The following is a 14,739-nucleotide window of genomic DNA, read 5'->3' on the forward strand; positions in this document are numbered from 1 at the left end:
CTACCTGTGGGCCTCTTGTTTTGACAAGTATTCCTTTCTTCTTTCATACCTTTTGATGATTTTTTTTTGCTTTTTAGGAGGCAAAATTTATATTAAGCCAATACTGTCTGCTGGGTCTTCACCCATCTTTTGCTTTATGATTTAAAACCATTTGAAAGAGTTGTTACTTGTGCTTATTTATGCCTTTTTTTTTTTTTTTGGACATGGACAAAAGTCAACTCAGAAGTAAATGTGGACACTTTTAAGGTAGAATCTGGTCCTGAAACCCATGGAATTTTTGTATGTGTTTTTCTGCTGAGAAATTCCCAATATAAAGTTTTGTTTGCTGAGTAGGAGAACAGTAGCAGTTCAAAGCTGCTGTGCTGTAGCATTATAAATTTTAGTCCTCTGGTGCTAGAAGCAAGAGGACTGAATACCCCATTTCCTTCAAAACAGCCAGAGTAGAAATGATTAAATGAATTTTTCCTCAAGCTGCAGCTACTTCTAGCTTACAAGAGTCAACTCAATTGCTCAGGTGACTGCCCTAACATAGTAAAGTGTCAGGCACTTTACTAAAGACCGCCTGGACTGGCCAGTGTGGCAAGAGGACCTGCAGAGAGACCCCAAGACCTTCTGGGGCAGAACCTGGGGGTCCCAGTATATGCCTAAATAACTTTTTTCTTTGGGGCAAGGAGCTGCTCTGCAAGCTCTTCCCGCACCGTGACTGGAAGAGTTCCTGGATGATCCCTGCGACAAACGCACTGCACAGGCACATTCACTTTGGCTTTTAAGATGACAGCAAAGTGGATTTGACTTTTATTTTACTCTCTAAATTATCTATTTCACTTTCCAAAGCTCTGAGCATCTAGCAGGTTCTATTTAGTGCTCCTACAGTCCTGGGAAATGAAATAATGTAGTCTCACAGCTCCAGAGAGCTTTTTAAAAGCCTGCTGTTGACTACATCTTTCTGACAATGAGGAGTGAAGTATTTTGTATGTGTGTACACACTTCTACATATGCTTGGCCACCCACAGAGTTTTCCCTATAATGTGTGAGCTACTGGGCTGTAAAACTGTTCATACATTGGCACCAATATATCTGTATTAATTTCTGTCCCTCAGACTGCAAACACCAGGCCAAATTGCCTGAAGTTAATCTAACAGTACGATACAGACAGCTGCAATTGTAAACCAAACAGTTGGAATTTGGTGGGCAGGAATAAACAGCAAAATGTGGCTGGGACTGGAGACTGAATACTTTTTCAAAATGATTTTAGGCAGGTATATTTCTTGTATGTTAATTATTCTGGCATATAAACCCAGACTGGTCTTCCTGGCAAATGCATGAGTAATTTAAGGATTGCAGGGAAGAACATTTTGAACACAGTAGGACAATACTGTAGTTAATTGATGTATATTGCATCTTGACTCACAGAGAGTGACTCTTGGCTTAGACTAAAAGGAAAAGGAGAAAAAAACCCTCATCTACTTCATGTGTGTGGGGGAGACTGTATCTGAAACCTAAGCAATGGATTTTCTTTTCAGAATAATCAGTGCATTCCAGCTGGGTTGGAAAACTACTACTCTGAACAAGACTCCAGCGCTCGAGGGAAATTTTACACGGTCATAAACCACTACAACCTGGCCAAACAAACCATCACGCGCTCCGTGTCCCCGTGGATGACAGTACTGTCAGAAGAGAAACTGTCTGAACAGGAGACTGAAGCTGCTGAGAAATCAGCTTAGTATGATAAGCTAATTATTAAAACTATGTCATTTGAAGGTAACTAAGGGACTTCAAGGAACTTTTCATTAAATATAATTATGGATAATTTAGAGGTTACTCATGTTTATGGTGTAACTGCTTCTGTTTGCTGATACTGCTTTGCAAAAAAAAAAAAAAAAAGAAAAAAGTGAAAACAAAAACTTGCTGCAGAACATTCATGGGCATAACCCCAGGTGCATATCAGCATTGCTGTAGAGCTTTGACACCATTTTCAATGTTAAAAAAAATCCAATGTTAGATATGTTCTTGCAGTTTATTGGATACTGATAGATTTTGTCACTGGATCTTCAGGGCTTGGACCTTAGATAAATCATGTGTTCTGTTGTCTGAACAGATACTTAATTTATTAAGTTTTTGAATTCTTTGTCATTTTGCAAACTGAAACACCCCAGCCATAACTAGAGTGATCTCTTGTCTAGCTGAAAGCTGTAAGTAATGTTTAGTTTGGGCTCAAGCAAGAATGATAGTCAGCACTGACATCGGGGCATAATGTAATGACTTGTATGGAGAAAGAAACTGTCAGGTCGCATTTTTCCTTACATTTCCTTTCCTGTTTTTGTAAGTGATAATGAAGTTCTCTGCAACAAGGCATGCTCAATGTTTTCTTATTGCTGTCAGCAGGATTTAACTGCATTTCCACTGTGGCTTTAGCATCTTGGTAAGGATGTGCACTGAAACACAAACTAGATAGACTTATGGAAAAACACAGGCAGTTTTAGTGGTGGGTGTTGAGGATAGTGTAAAAAATATACAGTTCAGGATGTTCTAATGAGAAATAACATCTTTTGATCATACTAAAGAGGCAGAAAGTCTATTCACAGTACATGTAGTCCACTATGTCATTTGTTGGATACAACTGAAGGAGTAATATGTCTAAATTTTCTCCTGTATTACATCACATTTTCCCTTTTTATTAGTTAGAGCTTTCTGTTTATGTATGGTTTGCAGTTTGATACTTTTTAAAACATGGAGCATCACAAGTGAAACAGTAGTGTCTTAGATACCACAACTGGCTGTTAAAGCTCCATGTGAAAGAGAGTGAAGAGTAGAAGAACTGTTTGTGTATGGCTTGGGAGGAGAAAAGATGTAGAAGAACATAGTATTGTGGATGCACGTTAAAGTTCCATTGTAATTACAAACTTACCTATTCTTTGTGTGAAATCATGTTTTCATTTTTATTATAAATCTTAAATATACATTATAAAAAGACATCTTATTAATTTAACATACAAAAGTGTGTGAAGCATCTGGGCAAGCAAGTTGCCTTTTTATTCATGTAACTTGAATGGGACAAGGGAGAGTGGACATGTCAAAAGTTCCTTTTTTTTAAGGGGAAAACATCAGTAAAAGCTGTTTCTCAAGATTTGTAGTAGAACAAATGTGGTCAGATCTACTTCTGTTTTTCCAGCAGAAGCCTGTCATCCCAATACAGTAAAAATAACTATTATGACTCAGTGCTCTAAATTTGATAGGAAATGTGCATTACGCAGTGCAGCTGTGAAAGGCTTTTTATTAAGTCATCATGGTATGTGGAATGCCTAAGAAGCAATAAACTATGTGCCATATTTTTCTTTGGAATTAAAAATATCAAGCTTATGTGAAGATCTTTAAAACATACCATATTTGCATTTTCTAACAGGTATCTGCTTTATTGAATATAATTGATTCACATGTAACTTTTGACATTTTCACTCTGTGCATAGTAAAGAATAAGAATGATGCTACCTGTTGCATAAAACGTATAGACATATACATTTCAGAAGAGAGATAGGAAAACACACACATTTCACATCAGCATACTTATAGAGGACATTCAGATTTTACAGGATGGAAAGGTCTGTTTCCCAAGACTGTTCTAAATAGAAATGATTCACGATTCATCTCCTCCCCTTAAATTTAGGACAATAAAAACTTTAATGCAAAAGGAAATACTGATGAGAAACAACTTCTTTTTCTCCTCATAACAATAGACAATAAAAATCAGTAAGCCTTACAATCTAGGAGAAACAGATTGTTTATGCTTCTTGAAGTCAAAACAGTTTTCCATCTGATTAATCAGGAGGGAGTTTATTGAGTCTTATCTACACTTGGTTTTAAGACTTTTTTAGTTAACAAATTGCTCCCAGGTTTTGAGGAGTTTAATTGTCTAGCCTTTGGCTTTATTCCAGCATCCCAGAACATCTGTTTCACTGCACAATCTGTTTGTGTTGTATTCTCTCTTTTCACTTACAAGTAAAGCTCTTTCCTTGACTCCTTATCATTATTAGTACCATTAGATCAAACTGATTTCTGAGACAAGTAGTTTCAAAGGATTAGAAGTGAAGGTCATTTATGTGCAAAGTGATCACTGTGTACTGAAGTGGTGTGATGAAATAAACGCCTGAGACAGCGTAGATGCTTCTGCACAGTAACAGTTTTCTCTTGCTCTGGGATGGGAGCTGGACTTCCCACAGCACAGGTGGGTGGCTGTGACAAAACCAGTATTGTTGCTTTCTTCTGTTAGGTCTGCTCCAGCTTGCAGCTTTCTTCACAGCTCTTTCAAAGATTTTTGTGTTCTCCAGAGGATAAGTGTGGTTTTGTTTGATACAGGGATTTAAAATGAATGTACTAATGGATATGTGCACAATTTATTTACTGGAAAACATTTTCATCATAGAGGTATGAGAAAATGCATAAAATACCTAGGTATGCTGTTATACCCTGCTCCACTAAAAAAAATGTCAGAAGATTTACAAACAGAGCATGGAGCCAATATATGTTTAATTAATTATCATACCAGTCCAGGAAAAGCAAGGAGAATGAACACATCACAAGGAAGAAGAGGATCCATACTCTAAATCCAGCATTGTTTTTGATGGCCTGTGAGAGAAAGTTATCCCTGTTACCATTACCAGTAAATACCATTTCAACAGTGGCAACTCAGAATGCCTGTTGGTGGCATCACCCTTCCCTCCCACAAGAGAAACAACAAAATTTGACGTTAATTTCAGGTGAATACAAGTCAGGTTGGCTGGTACCTCTTTAGATTTATCACACTGAAGTCACACTCAAAATCTTAAAATTGCACAAATCAAACTCCAGGAGCTATATTGCAAAGTACATGCTTCAAAGTTAGTTCTAAGTTTCAGAAGTGAAATTCCTTGATTAAAAGGAATCAGGCCTTCATGTTTCTAATAAAGATCTGACTTGAAACAAATGAAAAAACAACAAAACCAAACAACAGGCAAACAAAAACAAAATCCCTGACACCTCTGGAGGTAACTTAGTCACTTATTTCAGTCTCAGAGCCAGTATTTTTCTTGGCTACTCCTTTCCAAAACTGAGATCAGCAGGGGACTTGTTTTTTGCTCTCGTTTTTTAGATTTACATAAGGAATTTTTTTTATATGATACAAACACTAATGTGAGTAACAAAGTTTATTTTACCACCTTTCACAACTGTTTCTCAGGATGTTTTAGGAAACATAGTTCTACCTAAAAATGTGAAAAGTGAAATAAAATATAGCTTCAGTTCTTGCCATGTTTGGTGCACTTTTCAGAAGAGCAGAGCAGTGGACAACTCAGCCTTGAGATACCTTTTCTGTGTGCTCTCAGGAGGGAGAAAGAAGTGAGCCATTTACTCAGTAGCCTAATTTAGGAACTCCATTTTTATTGAAATCTCAGTTCCCAAAAAAAACCATCCTTTCCTTCTATTTAGTAAAGGTGGAAGAGGTTTGTTTACTAGGAGCATGCAAGAGGTGTTCAGAGGCTCTTCTGTTAACACACAGCATTCTGTTTCAACCATTTCAACACTGTCTTATAGTGGTAGTCTGCAATTTCTGCCCCCACTTCTTTGTTTTAAAAAAACTTCACAGGTGCTTAAATGCAAGCCAGGTGCCCTTCATGTTTAAAAACTGCTGAGGCCAAGTAGATTTCTGCAGTCCTGTGTAGCTATTCAGATCATGCTTAGCAAGTGTGAACTATTGAGAAGCTCAGCTACCTTGAACAGTTTTCCCAAACCCCTGTCCTGACACCCCACACCCACTGCACCAGTCCCTGGAAAAAACTGAAAGTTAAGAGAAATTAGTCTAAAACACAACTTCAAGATATTACCTCTCTTATGTCTTCATTGCCTTCTTTTATATTCTCTGTTGCACCCACAACTAATTGATGGATATTGTCAATATCTGTCTCCTGTTTAAAAAATAAATAAAATTGAGAAACAGTAATGAATGTTACAAAAAAAAAAACAAAAAACAACACTTCCAAGGACTTGGGGAACAAACAGAACTCAAAAGTAAAATAAAATCTGGTATTACTAACATCTTTGTTTCATTGATGTAAAGGCAGAGAGTATTACATTACAGTTGTAATTTCTTTTTCGATGATTTTACGAACCTGAATGGAAACCACCAAGACCAGTAGGAAGTCTCCCATTTATCTAGAGTCAAATCTAACCTGCCTGATTTTTCCAGCTCTTTTGGAAAAGGTGACAACATTTCCAGAAAGGATGATGTTACATAACACATTTAACAGAACACCAGTTCTGAGGCAGAGGGATCCTTCTAACACGTCTCTCAATTTCCATTCCTGGTTTGTTTTAGTAAGTAACAACAGTAAATATCTTGATTTTGAATTTGAAAAACGTATTTTCCTTTACATTTGTATTAAAGATTCATTAATTTTATATTCACAAGTTGGCAATCAAGACCAAAATGCCCCCAAGAAAATCTTCAGGTTGTATTTGCTGCTGTAGTATTAAATTATACTAACCTGCTGCAAGACTTTCTCAGTGAATATCTCTTGTAATCTGGAGATTTCCACCACTTTTCCTTCAATTTGTCTTGGCAAAGAACAGAAACACTCCATTAGAAACTAGTGCAAACATGTCTTGCTGCTGCAGATTCAGACCCTCCAGCCCAGTAAGTGGCTGCTCAGGAGGCCACTGTTCTGTGAGTTGTCTGTGAGGCAGCAATAACAGGGACTAGGGCTTGGACAGTGCCTGCTTGGAAGACAACCAGCCCCCAGTGAAGCCCTGGGAAAGGCACCCCAGAAATGCTCAGTGAGCAGCTTTCACTGCCAGGTATTTCACCTGTCTCCCTTCTTTCATTTCATGTAATACCATCCATGCTGGGCTTTAAGCAGTTGACTTTGACACACCCTTTTCATATGCTACTCTGGTGTGTGCAGTTCACCTGGCCTAGGACTGATACCCAGAAGTCAATTTGTAGCTCAGGCAGCTGTTTGGGTGTTCTGCACAGCTGGGGAGAGTGATGGCACCACTGCCTGTCTCTGCATGGGGTCAGCAGCAGCACCTCCCCTGCTGCCATCTGGATATCCAGCAGACAACAGGACAGAAATGGAAAATGTAGTACCTTAAAACGTGGATAAGGGAGAATGTAAGAATGCCTTCCAAATGTAACCAGTGCTACCATTCTTTACGCTGTGGGACAGCACATGGTTCCTTTCCTGGGCATTGGTGATTTGTCCCAGGAGCAGGCAGGTGTCCTGCAGCCAATGCCCTGCACATGGGGGCTGACTGGGGCATGGGACCAGCACGGGCCACTGTCTGTCAAGTGACAGAAAACTGTACCTGACTTCATCGAAGAGATTGTTCATTTCACCAACAAGTCTCTGGTTCTCCTGTTCAAACTGGAAAAAGGGGAAATGACACATGAAATTTATAGGTTTAACTTCCCAGAAGTGAGTCTGAAATGACAGGTATGTGTTTGAAGAAGGGTAACAGTGTATCCTCACAGAGAAAGGTTTAGTCTTCTGACATGGGCAATTTCTATCAAAAGAATGAAGAAAAAAAATTTATTTCTTTGAACATCCAGATTTCTTTAAACATCCGGATCTCTTTTTGTACTAGAGGCTCACTGCCTACCTCATTGGTAGAACAGCCTTCTCTCCTGGGTCAAAGGATTCCACAGAGTCTAAGAGGAAGGTTACTGGGCACTGCCACCTTCACTGTGGGGTAGAAGTCTCAGGGAAGGTGCCCAGCTCCATAAATTGAAGGGGAACAGAGAGTAACATACTGTTGCAGTATGTTGCTGTACAGTTCCATTGATTTCCACTCTAAGGATCCAATGGTGTTGTCAAATGAAATAATACCAGTGTTGCAACACATTCAAATGTCATTGTCACTGCTGTATGTAGTGACACCACCTACAGAGAAGAGCATTTTTGAAAATATGATCACCTAAAATATATTTATTTTATATTTACTTCACAGCAGCAGATGCTGTGCTTCATCACTGCACTGCTTTACATTCATAACTACTGTATGTCTGGTTCTGGTGGAGCCACCTCACAGCAAAGCCAAGGCACAGAGAAATGAAATAGAGCCACAAGATTTAGTGCTGTGGTTGCCAGTTGGTTCTTGAGTGACTAAGTGGGGCCACCATGCTGCAATTGGTTTTTTTGGCTTCTCTAAGGATATCTGTACAAATATTCAACATTAGAAATCCCCTATTTTACTGCCTAAAAAAACAGATGGTAACTAATTGAGAAGACAAATTTTCAGTAAAGAAACAGTGAATGACTTTAATCCTTTACAAATAGCACAAATCCACTTGAGAAAGTATTCTTTAAAAAGTCTCTGATATTTAAAACCTTCCACTGGCACAGATTGCCTTTTAAACTGCTAAATGATCTTTGCAACTTGAAATCATGGCTGATGGAGCACTTGCACAGACAGCTGTTAAGATATGCTGAAACAGACAATTGAACAAAGGGTTTGAGCTCTGAACACATCATATACCAGTGCGTCACAAAGGGATTTACATGATGGGAACATAAAACCAAGCTCTAGCAATCAGTATAGCTCAGTGATTTATGGCTTATTGAAGGAGCCTCTTTTATGACAGTGAAATATTCTGTTACCCCAAAGTATGGCATAAAGTGACAAACTGCTTAATATATGGCTAAAAAATCCAAGGCATAAAAGAAATAATCACCACTCCTTTTAGTTATTCCACAAGAGAAGTCATTAGATGTGCTGTCCCTGAATTTAAGACAAAACCAACCAACCAAAAAAAAGATAAAGTGAGAAAAGTAGGTATTTTCACGACTCCAAACAGCAGAGAGATTTTTCCCACTCAATGCAATCACAAGACATCTGTTCACAATAACTGTAAAAAAACATGAATGTACCTGTATTCAGAGTTATAGACTGAAATTTATTGTGTAAATCATGCAGTAGGCCTGCAAATATTTTGAACAACATCAAGCTCTCTCCCGAAGGTAAACTAGTGATAGGAATTGGTGCTTTAGCAATGATAGGGCTTTAATTCATTATTTTATCTACATGAAGGATCATGGAACCATGACTGAGGATTTGCTAAGTATGATATGACACAAACCATCCCAATTTAAAGCCAACACAGCAGTTTACAGATTGCAAGGTATCCTTTTCATAGAATTGTTTAGGATAGAAAAGATCTACAGATCAAGATAACAGCCCAAGGCCACCACTACACCATGTCCCTAAGTGCCACGTCTACATGTCTTTTAAACACCACCAGGGATGGTGACTCCACCACTTCCCTGGGCAGTGTGTTCCAAAGCTCAAAAACCCTTTCAGAGAGGAGACTTTTCCTATGATCCCAGGCCTACAAAACACAACCTGCATTAATTTTCAGTCAGAAGGCCCTGTCAGAGCCATCATCCCAACTCTCATTTCCCTGTTTCACTGGAAGCTGACAGCAAGGGGCCTAATGGCATTGTGCCTAAAGAAGGGAGAATGAAAATATGTGCAGAATTATCTTTTAAAAGAAAACAAAAAACAGGAGTAAGCCTCTAGATTTTAGACTGGCACTCAAGAACAACATGAGAGCATACAGAGCAGCCTTTGAAGAACATTTTCTCTTTAACAAGCCATACCATAATTGTGTGCAACTCAGTCATCTCTGACTGGAAGAATGATGTGTACTGTGTCTGGGAACACCTCGAATCACTGCCAAGGAAGCTTCACAAAGTCATACTGCTGCAGCCCTTTGCCCTATAAAACTCACTCTTCTGATAGCTGCACAACTACTGATTTAATCAGTTTTTCTTTCTTTATATAAACCCAAGGCAGTGTGTGTTAATGTAGAGAGGTTTTCTAAGAAATCTGAACTATGCTCAAAATGATAAATTTTAGGAGTATCAAAAAATCTGAGAGTCTGTCAGCAATCATACCTATGTCAGAAATTTCTTATTCAAATGTAAGCAGAATTGGATCAATCTATAAACATCCCAATAGCAGAGAAATGCAAAAGTGTTAAAATTAATGACATTCTGTTGTGACAGACATCTTGTAGCTATTTCTGATTTTGATAATAAAAAATAAAAATAAATAAAATGAAGAATAACTTCACAGTAATAGTTAAATAGTACAACTACATTTATGTTCTAGAAACTGCCCAAGAACAAAGGGCAAAAATTTATTCTTTCAGAAGTTTCATAAGGATTCTTCTGATGTTGCCTTGACTTCTATTGTTTACTGACTAAACAAAGCAATTTATGATTGTAATGGTAGAAAACAATTTTAATTTTGATTGTTGAAAGATAGCTTTTATTAATTTCATGTCTCCATGTAAATATTTTGTAGCATTTTTAAATACTAGCTGCTACCAGAAGAAACAGGAAGTCACAAGCAAAAAATGTATCTTTTTACAGCATTATTCTGCATAAAATGTTAAAAGTTAATTTAGGTGAATCTGGACTTCTTTTTTTTATCACACATGAATACAACAGAAAATACAATAAAATGGAGAACTAGACAGGATAAACATACCATTTGTATTTCTTCAGGTGACAGCTCATCTTCACCTCTGCCATCCCCCCATAATCCAAGGTTACTTTGGGCATCAGGCAGATTCCTCTCTGTAAAAGAACCACCAAACACTTGAGACACTGAATAGCACAGGGCACTGAATGGTAAACTAAAAATAATTTTTCATCCATGTTAGACTGATCATGAAATTGTTGTATCTCCTTTGTCAGTTACTGAGATTCACCCTGTATTTACAGCACAAAATTACATCAATAACCTTTAATTTCTGAACAGGGCCAAAGGTCTTCATATAGGTTTAATTTTGTAAACTAAAGCTCCATTAACATACTGACTGAGAGGGATGTAAAACAACACATAATGCACTAAAAGAGCTTTTAGGGCACAAAATACTGTACAGTTGTCTTTTAACAGATAAAACCACACAATTTTCAAAATGACAGCCTATATGCAAAGTATTATCTTCCAGTAAGAACTTGACAGAACCAGCAGCTCCTCCTTTCAGAAACTAAAGACAGAATCTCAAAGATGTTTTGAGCAAAGCTCACCGATGAACTCGATTTTGTCATGCTCTTTAAACTTCCTATTCCAGTGCAAATCCCACACCACACTGTGCAAGGGGTCTTCCAGCATATAACAGGAATCAGCTCCAACCCCACAAATTAACCATAACACATCAAAGCTGCTTCATTCATTCCAGTAGTATTTTCCCTTTGATTAAAGCTATTCATCTGCATAAATCGTTGTGTAAGTCTGGCATAAAAGATCTTGAAGGGCTATTTCTGGGATATTCCCTTCTGGAAGATTTAATTTTAGGCTTAATTATATACTTCTGGTTATAGAGGAAGAAGTTAGAAAAGAAACTGTGCTACAGGAATCTACTGTTTCTGAAGCTGTTCTAGCATCAATGTTTAAAAACCTTTTAAGACTGCAGCCTTGAGAAAGCCTCTCTTCTCCCCACTGGCTGTAACAATCTTAAAAACCCAAGAGAGAACTGTACCACTCCACAATGGATCAACCCTCAACCTCCTTTGATTGCAAATTAAAACACAGAAAGATTTAGGTTTTAGTTTTTCATACATTTCAGGCTCCCTATTTATTCCAGTCAATCTTTTAAGCATTTATGTGTATTTCAATTTGTTTTAACTTCCTAGACATAATTTTTTTTAATTGCTTAAGCAGCACTAATGCATCATCATTCAGAGGCTGACTTGTCTTGGGAAGCCTCTGAAAGGAGCAGTCTTATTTATAAACACATACATGAAAAGAGATACAAGGAGAAGTTTTCCCTTTGTATTCTCCATGATAGTATTTATGCAACTCTTGAAAACATCAATATTGTAAAAGAGTATTGTGTATGTGTCCTTTATAAACTTTTTTTGGCCTCCCAACAACCTAACCAGGATGCATAAATAATGACAATGTTACAAATGGGGGATGCAGATAAGGAATATAATAAATTTATTTTAAAAACAACCCCAAACCAAAAAATAGATCAGTTCTTTCTTATACTAATAAAGCATAAACCCAAGAATCTCTTTAAAGATTGTTTAGAAAGCATCCAAGTATTTTTTCCACGGGGTATTATCAGTATTTCAAATCTATTTCAGAGAATCACAAAACTTACTTGTTTAGGTAATCAATGTATTTACATTATATCAAAATTACAATAAATTATTTACCGTATTCAAACAAAAAAAGATAATTAGTTTATGGAGAAAAAAAAAAAGAGAAGACCCAGAGGAACCAATTAGTTTCAGGCCCTGCCATCACTGTTAAAAAACAGCACCTGTATCCAATGTGATGGCTAATAAGCAAATATACTTATGGTAAGAGGCAAGCAAGACACATGTATCTCCCCAGGGTTCCTCCTGTCACTGTGGGATGTTTTGGGCTTTCTGCAGCTTTCATGGAGCTGACATTAATGCTTTTCTGCAATTCAGCCAGCAAAAGCTAAACTACATTTTTATTTCAGAAAGAGAAGTAGTTAACTTGTGACAGAGATATAAAATAATGATCAAATCCTTTGAACCTTTTTCCATGCTGAAAGGAGACAGCTGCTAAGCTTGTGGACCAGTTCAAAAGCTACTCATTATTTACATTTATTTCCATGAATTAAATGTCAAATTTGTAATATGCAAATAAATACTGCCAGTATACAGAAGCTCTCCAGAGAGACTATTTTCCTACCATGAGGCATGTCCACTATAATTCTAATGTAAACAGGTGCTTTGGCACAAAACAAAGGTAATCACATTTTGCTTTGGTTTCTGCCAAAAAGCCAGACAGAACCCAAGTTGTGCTTCAGCACATTAAGTAGCACATTCAGCTGTTCATCACAGTGTTCAAATTAAGGACAGAACCACAAGCTGCTCTCAAAAGTATCTTTACAGAGGAGATTTAGCCCAAGGGACCCAGGCATGGTGCTGATGGCTAATTCATAAAAATAAATGATCACCATTCTCTAAACCACCAACATCCTGAAGATGAAAGAGCTGATTTCAAAATGCAAGCATTTCTCTGGCTTCCTAAAAGTTTGAAAAGTTACTTGAAAAAAAAAGTATAAATCAAAGGCTGTAAAATCTAAACTGAGCTTCTTGTTTCCTAGTCATCTTGTTCATGTTATTTTCACACTTTGACAGCCACCTACCAGCAAAGTCACAAGGCTGATTCCTATAAGCAGCAGCAACCAGCACTTACCCTTATGTGAGGAATCACAGGCTGTGTGCATTTGCATACTGTTCCAGACAGATTTATTTTGATATACAAGTCCCATAGTTTTCTCAAAGTCTAGTCAGCAACCCCTCATAAGTACTGCAGCAGCACCACTTGTGTGGCAGGACCCCTACTTTCTCATAAAAACTAAAGCAAAAAATCATGAAAGTGAGAACTGGAGTAATCAAAATTAATGTGCAATAAAATAGCTGCATTTCTATTTACTGCAGTGGTTTGCTGTGTCCAAGGCAACCAAGGAACAGTATTTTCCATGGTGTGGCACAGATTTTTGGAGCTAAAAATTGTAATGACACTATGTGGTGGGAGAATGCAGGGACATTTGGTAACAAGGAAAGAGCACAGGGCAATGAAGATGCTACTGTGCTGCTGCTTCTCCAGTGGCACCAGCTCACAGCTGCAAAACACTGATAACAGGTTAAGGTGAAACTCATCTGTGTGCCTGTGTGCTGCATCACTTATGACACACTATAAAAAGGTAAGCACTAGAAATGGCACATAATCAAAACCTGTACTTCTCACAATAAATTCAGTGTCAGAGGGGAAAAAAAGGCACACTGATAGGGCTGCAGAAGTACAAACTGGTTAGGAAGATAAGCAAAGCCATTATCAGAAAATGAAGTTGTTCAGACATTGTGAGGTAATTCAATGTTAGAGACTACATCCAGAAGTGGAGCACCCACTTCACATGAATCCACGCTCTGTATGGCCCTGGAATCACCTAACAGAGGAATTTTACTTTTAATAAAATCACTAAAGAAACAACAACTATTTCTCAGAATAATATGGCCAACCACTGCATTTATTCTATCCTGACAATGTATTATCACAATGGAATGTAATTAGAAGGAAAAAAAAATCCTGCTGTAAATCACAGGGTACCTTGGTCTGCTTTAGACAAAGAGTGGGAGACCTCAAGCCAGGGAAAGCAATTTCAGAATCACAGAAACAAGATTTCTATTTAGGCATGAAATCTAAAATTATCTGCATAGTGGTAGTACTCCAAAAGGCATTTAGCTCCAAAGCTCTGCCAGCATCCACATCCCAGGACAGGCTGAAATGGCTAAGAGAATTGAAATGGCTTTTATCCCTCAGCCTGACAAGCAGGCAACCAGGAATGAGAATCAATGCTCACAAACCCCATCAAGATCTGCACCATCTCAAATGACCCCAAGGTCAGAGATACTGCTTTGGACTTCTGCCTATCTCCTGCCCCCTGAAAGATGAGATGAAATTCTCCCAGCAGGGCAACTCAATGCTGTCAAGAAGAAAGCCCCAAAACTACTGGATCTGACCAGCCAATAACCTCCTCTGTGTGAGCATGTTCCACCTTGGAGTTCCTACTGTAGGAGTCTCCAACTCAAGGTCTTGGTGCTTAAAAACTACAGAATGTTCTGAGGGAGTCATTGACCTACTTGCTAATTCCTTGCATTCAGTGAAAGGAATATGGAAAAATCAGAAAAATTTCAGAAGATATTGATAAAAATA

At 37.9% G+C, this 14,739-nt stretch overlaps 2 protein-coding genes across 3 annotated transcripts in view; one reads left to right on the forward strand and one right to left on the reverse strand.

Annotated features, from left to right (window-relative positions):
• Nucleotides 1–4,157, forward strand: part of NSG1 (neuronal vesicle trafficking associated 1) — a 22,762-nt gene extending 18,605 nt beyond the window's left edge. The window contains exon 4 of one of the 2 annotated variants that reach the window (XM_005428054.3): nucleotides 1,524–4,157. In XM_005428054.3, the coding sequence (XP_005428111.1) occupies nucleotides 1,524–1,724 (201 nt within the window). In that variant the 3' untranslated portion in view covers nucleotides 1,725–4,157. The remainder of the gene's footprint in view (nucleotides 1–1,523) is intronic. The other variant, XM_031062840.1, reaches the window with a different exon arrangement.
• STX18 (syntaxin 18) overlaps nucleotides 2,127–14,739 on the reverse strand; it is a 27,321-nt gene continuing 14,708 nt past the window's right edge. Inside the window, exons 6-10 of the mRNA XM_014309938.2 lie at nucleotides 10,522–10,610; nucleotides 7,336–7,394; nucleotides 6,516–6,585; nucleotides 5,856–5,936; nucleotides 2,127–4,623 (exon numbers count right to left, since the gene is read on the reverse strand). Of these exons, the coding sequence (XP_014165413.1) occupies nucleotides 4,528–4,623; nucleotides 5,856–5,936; nucleotides 6,516–6,585; nucleotides 7,336–7,394; nucleotides 10,522–10,610 (395 nt within the window). The 3' untranslated portion in view covers nucleotides 2,127–4,527. The remainder of the gene's footprint in view (nucleotides 4,624–5,855; nucleotides 5,937–6,515; nucleotides 6,586–7,335; nucleotides 7,395–10,521; nucleotides 10,611–14,739) is intronic.

The sequence above is a fragment of the Geospiza fortis genome, unplaced genomic scaffold (genome assembly GCF_000277835.1).
Source record: "Geospiza fortis unplaced genomic scaffold, GeoFor_1.0 scaffold666, whole genome shotgun sequence".
NCBI classification, from domain to species: domain Eukaryota; kingdom Metazoa; phylum Chordata; class Aves; order Passeriformes; family Thraupidae; genus Geospiza; species Geospiza fortis.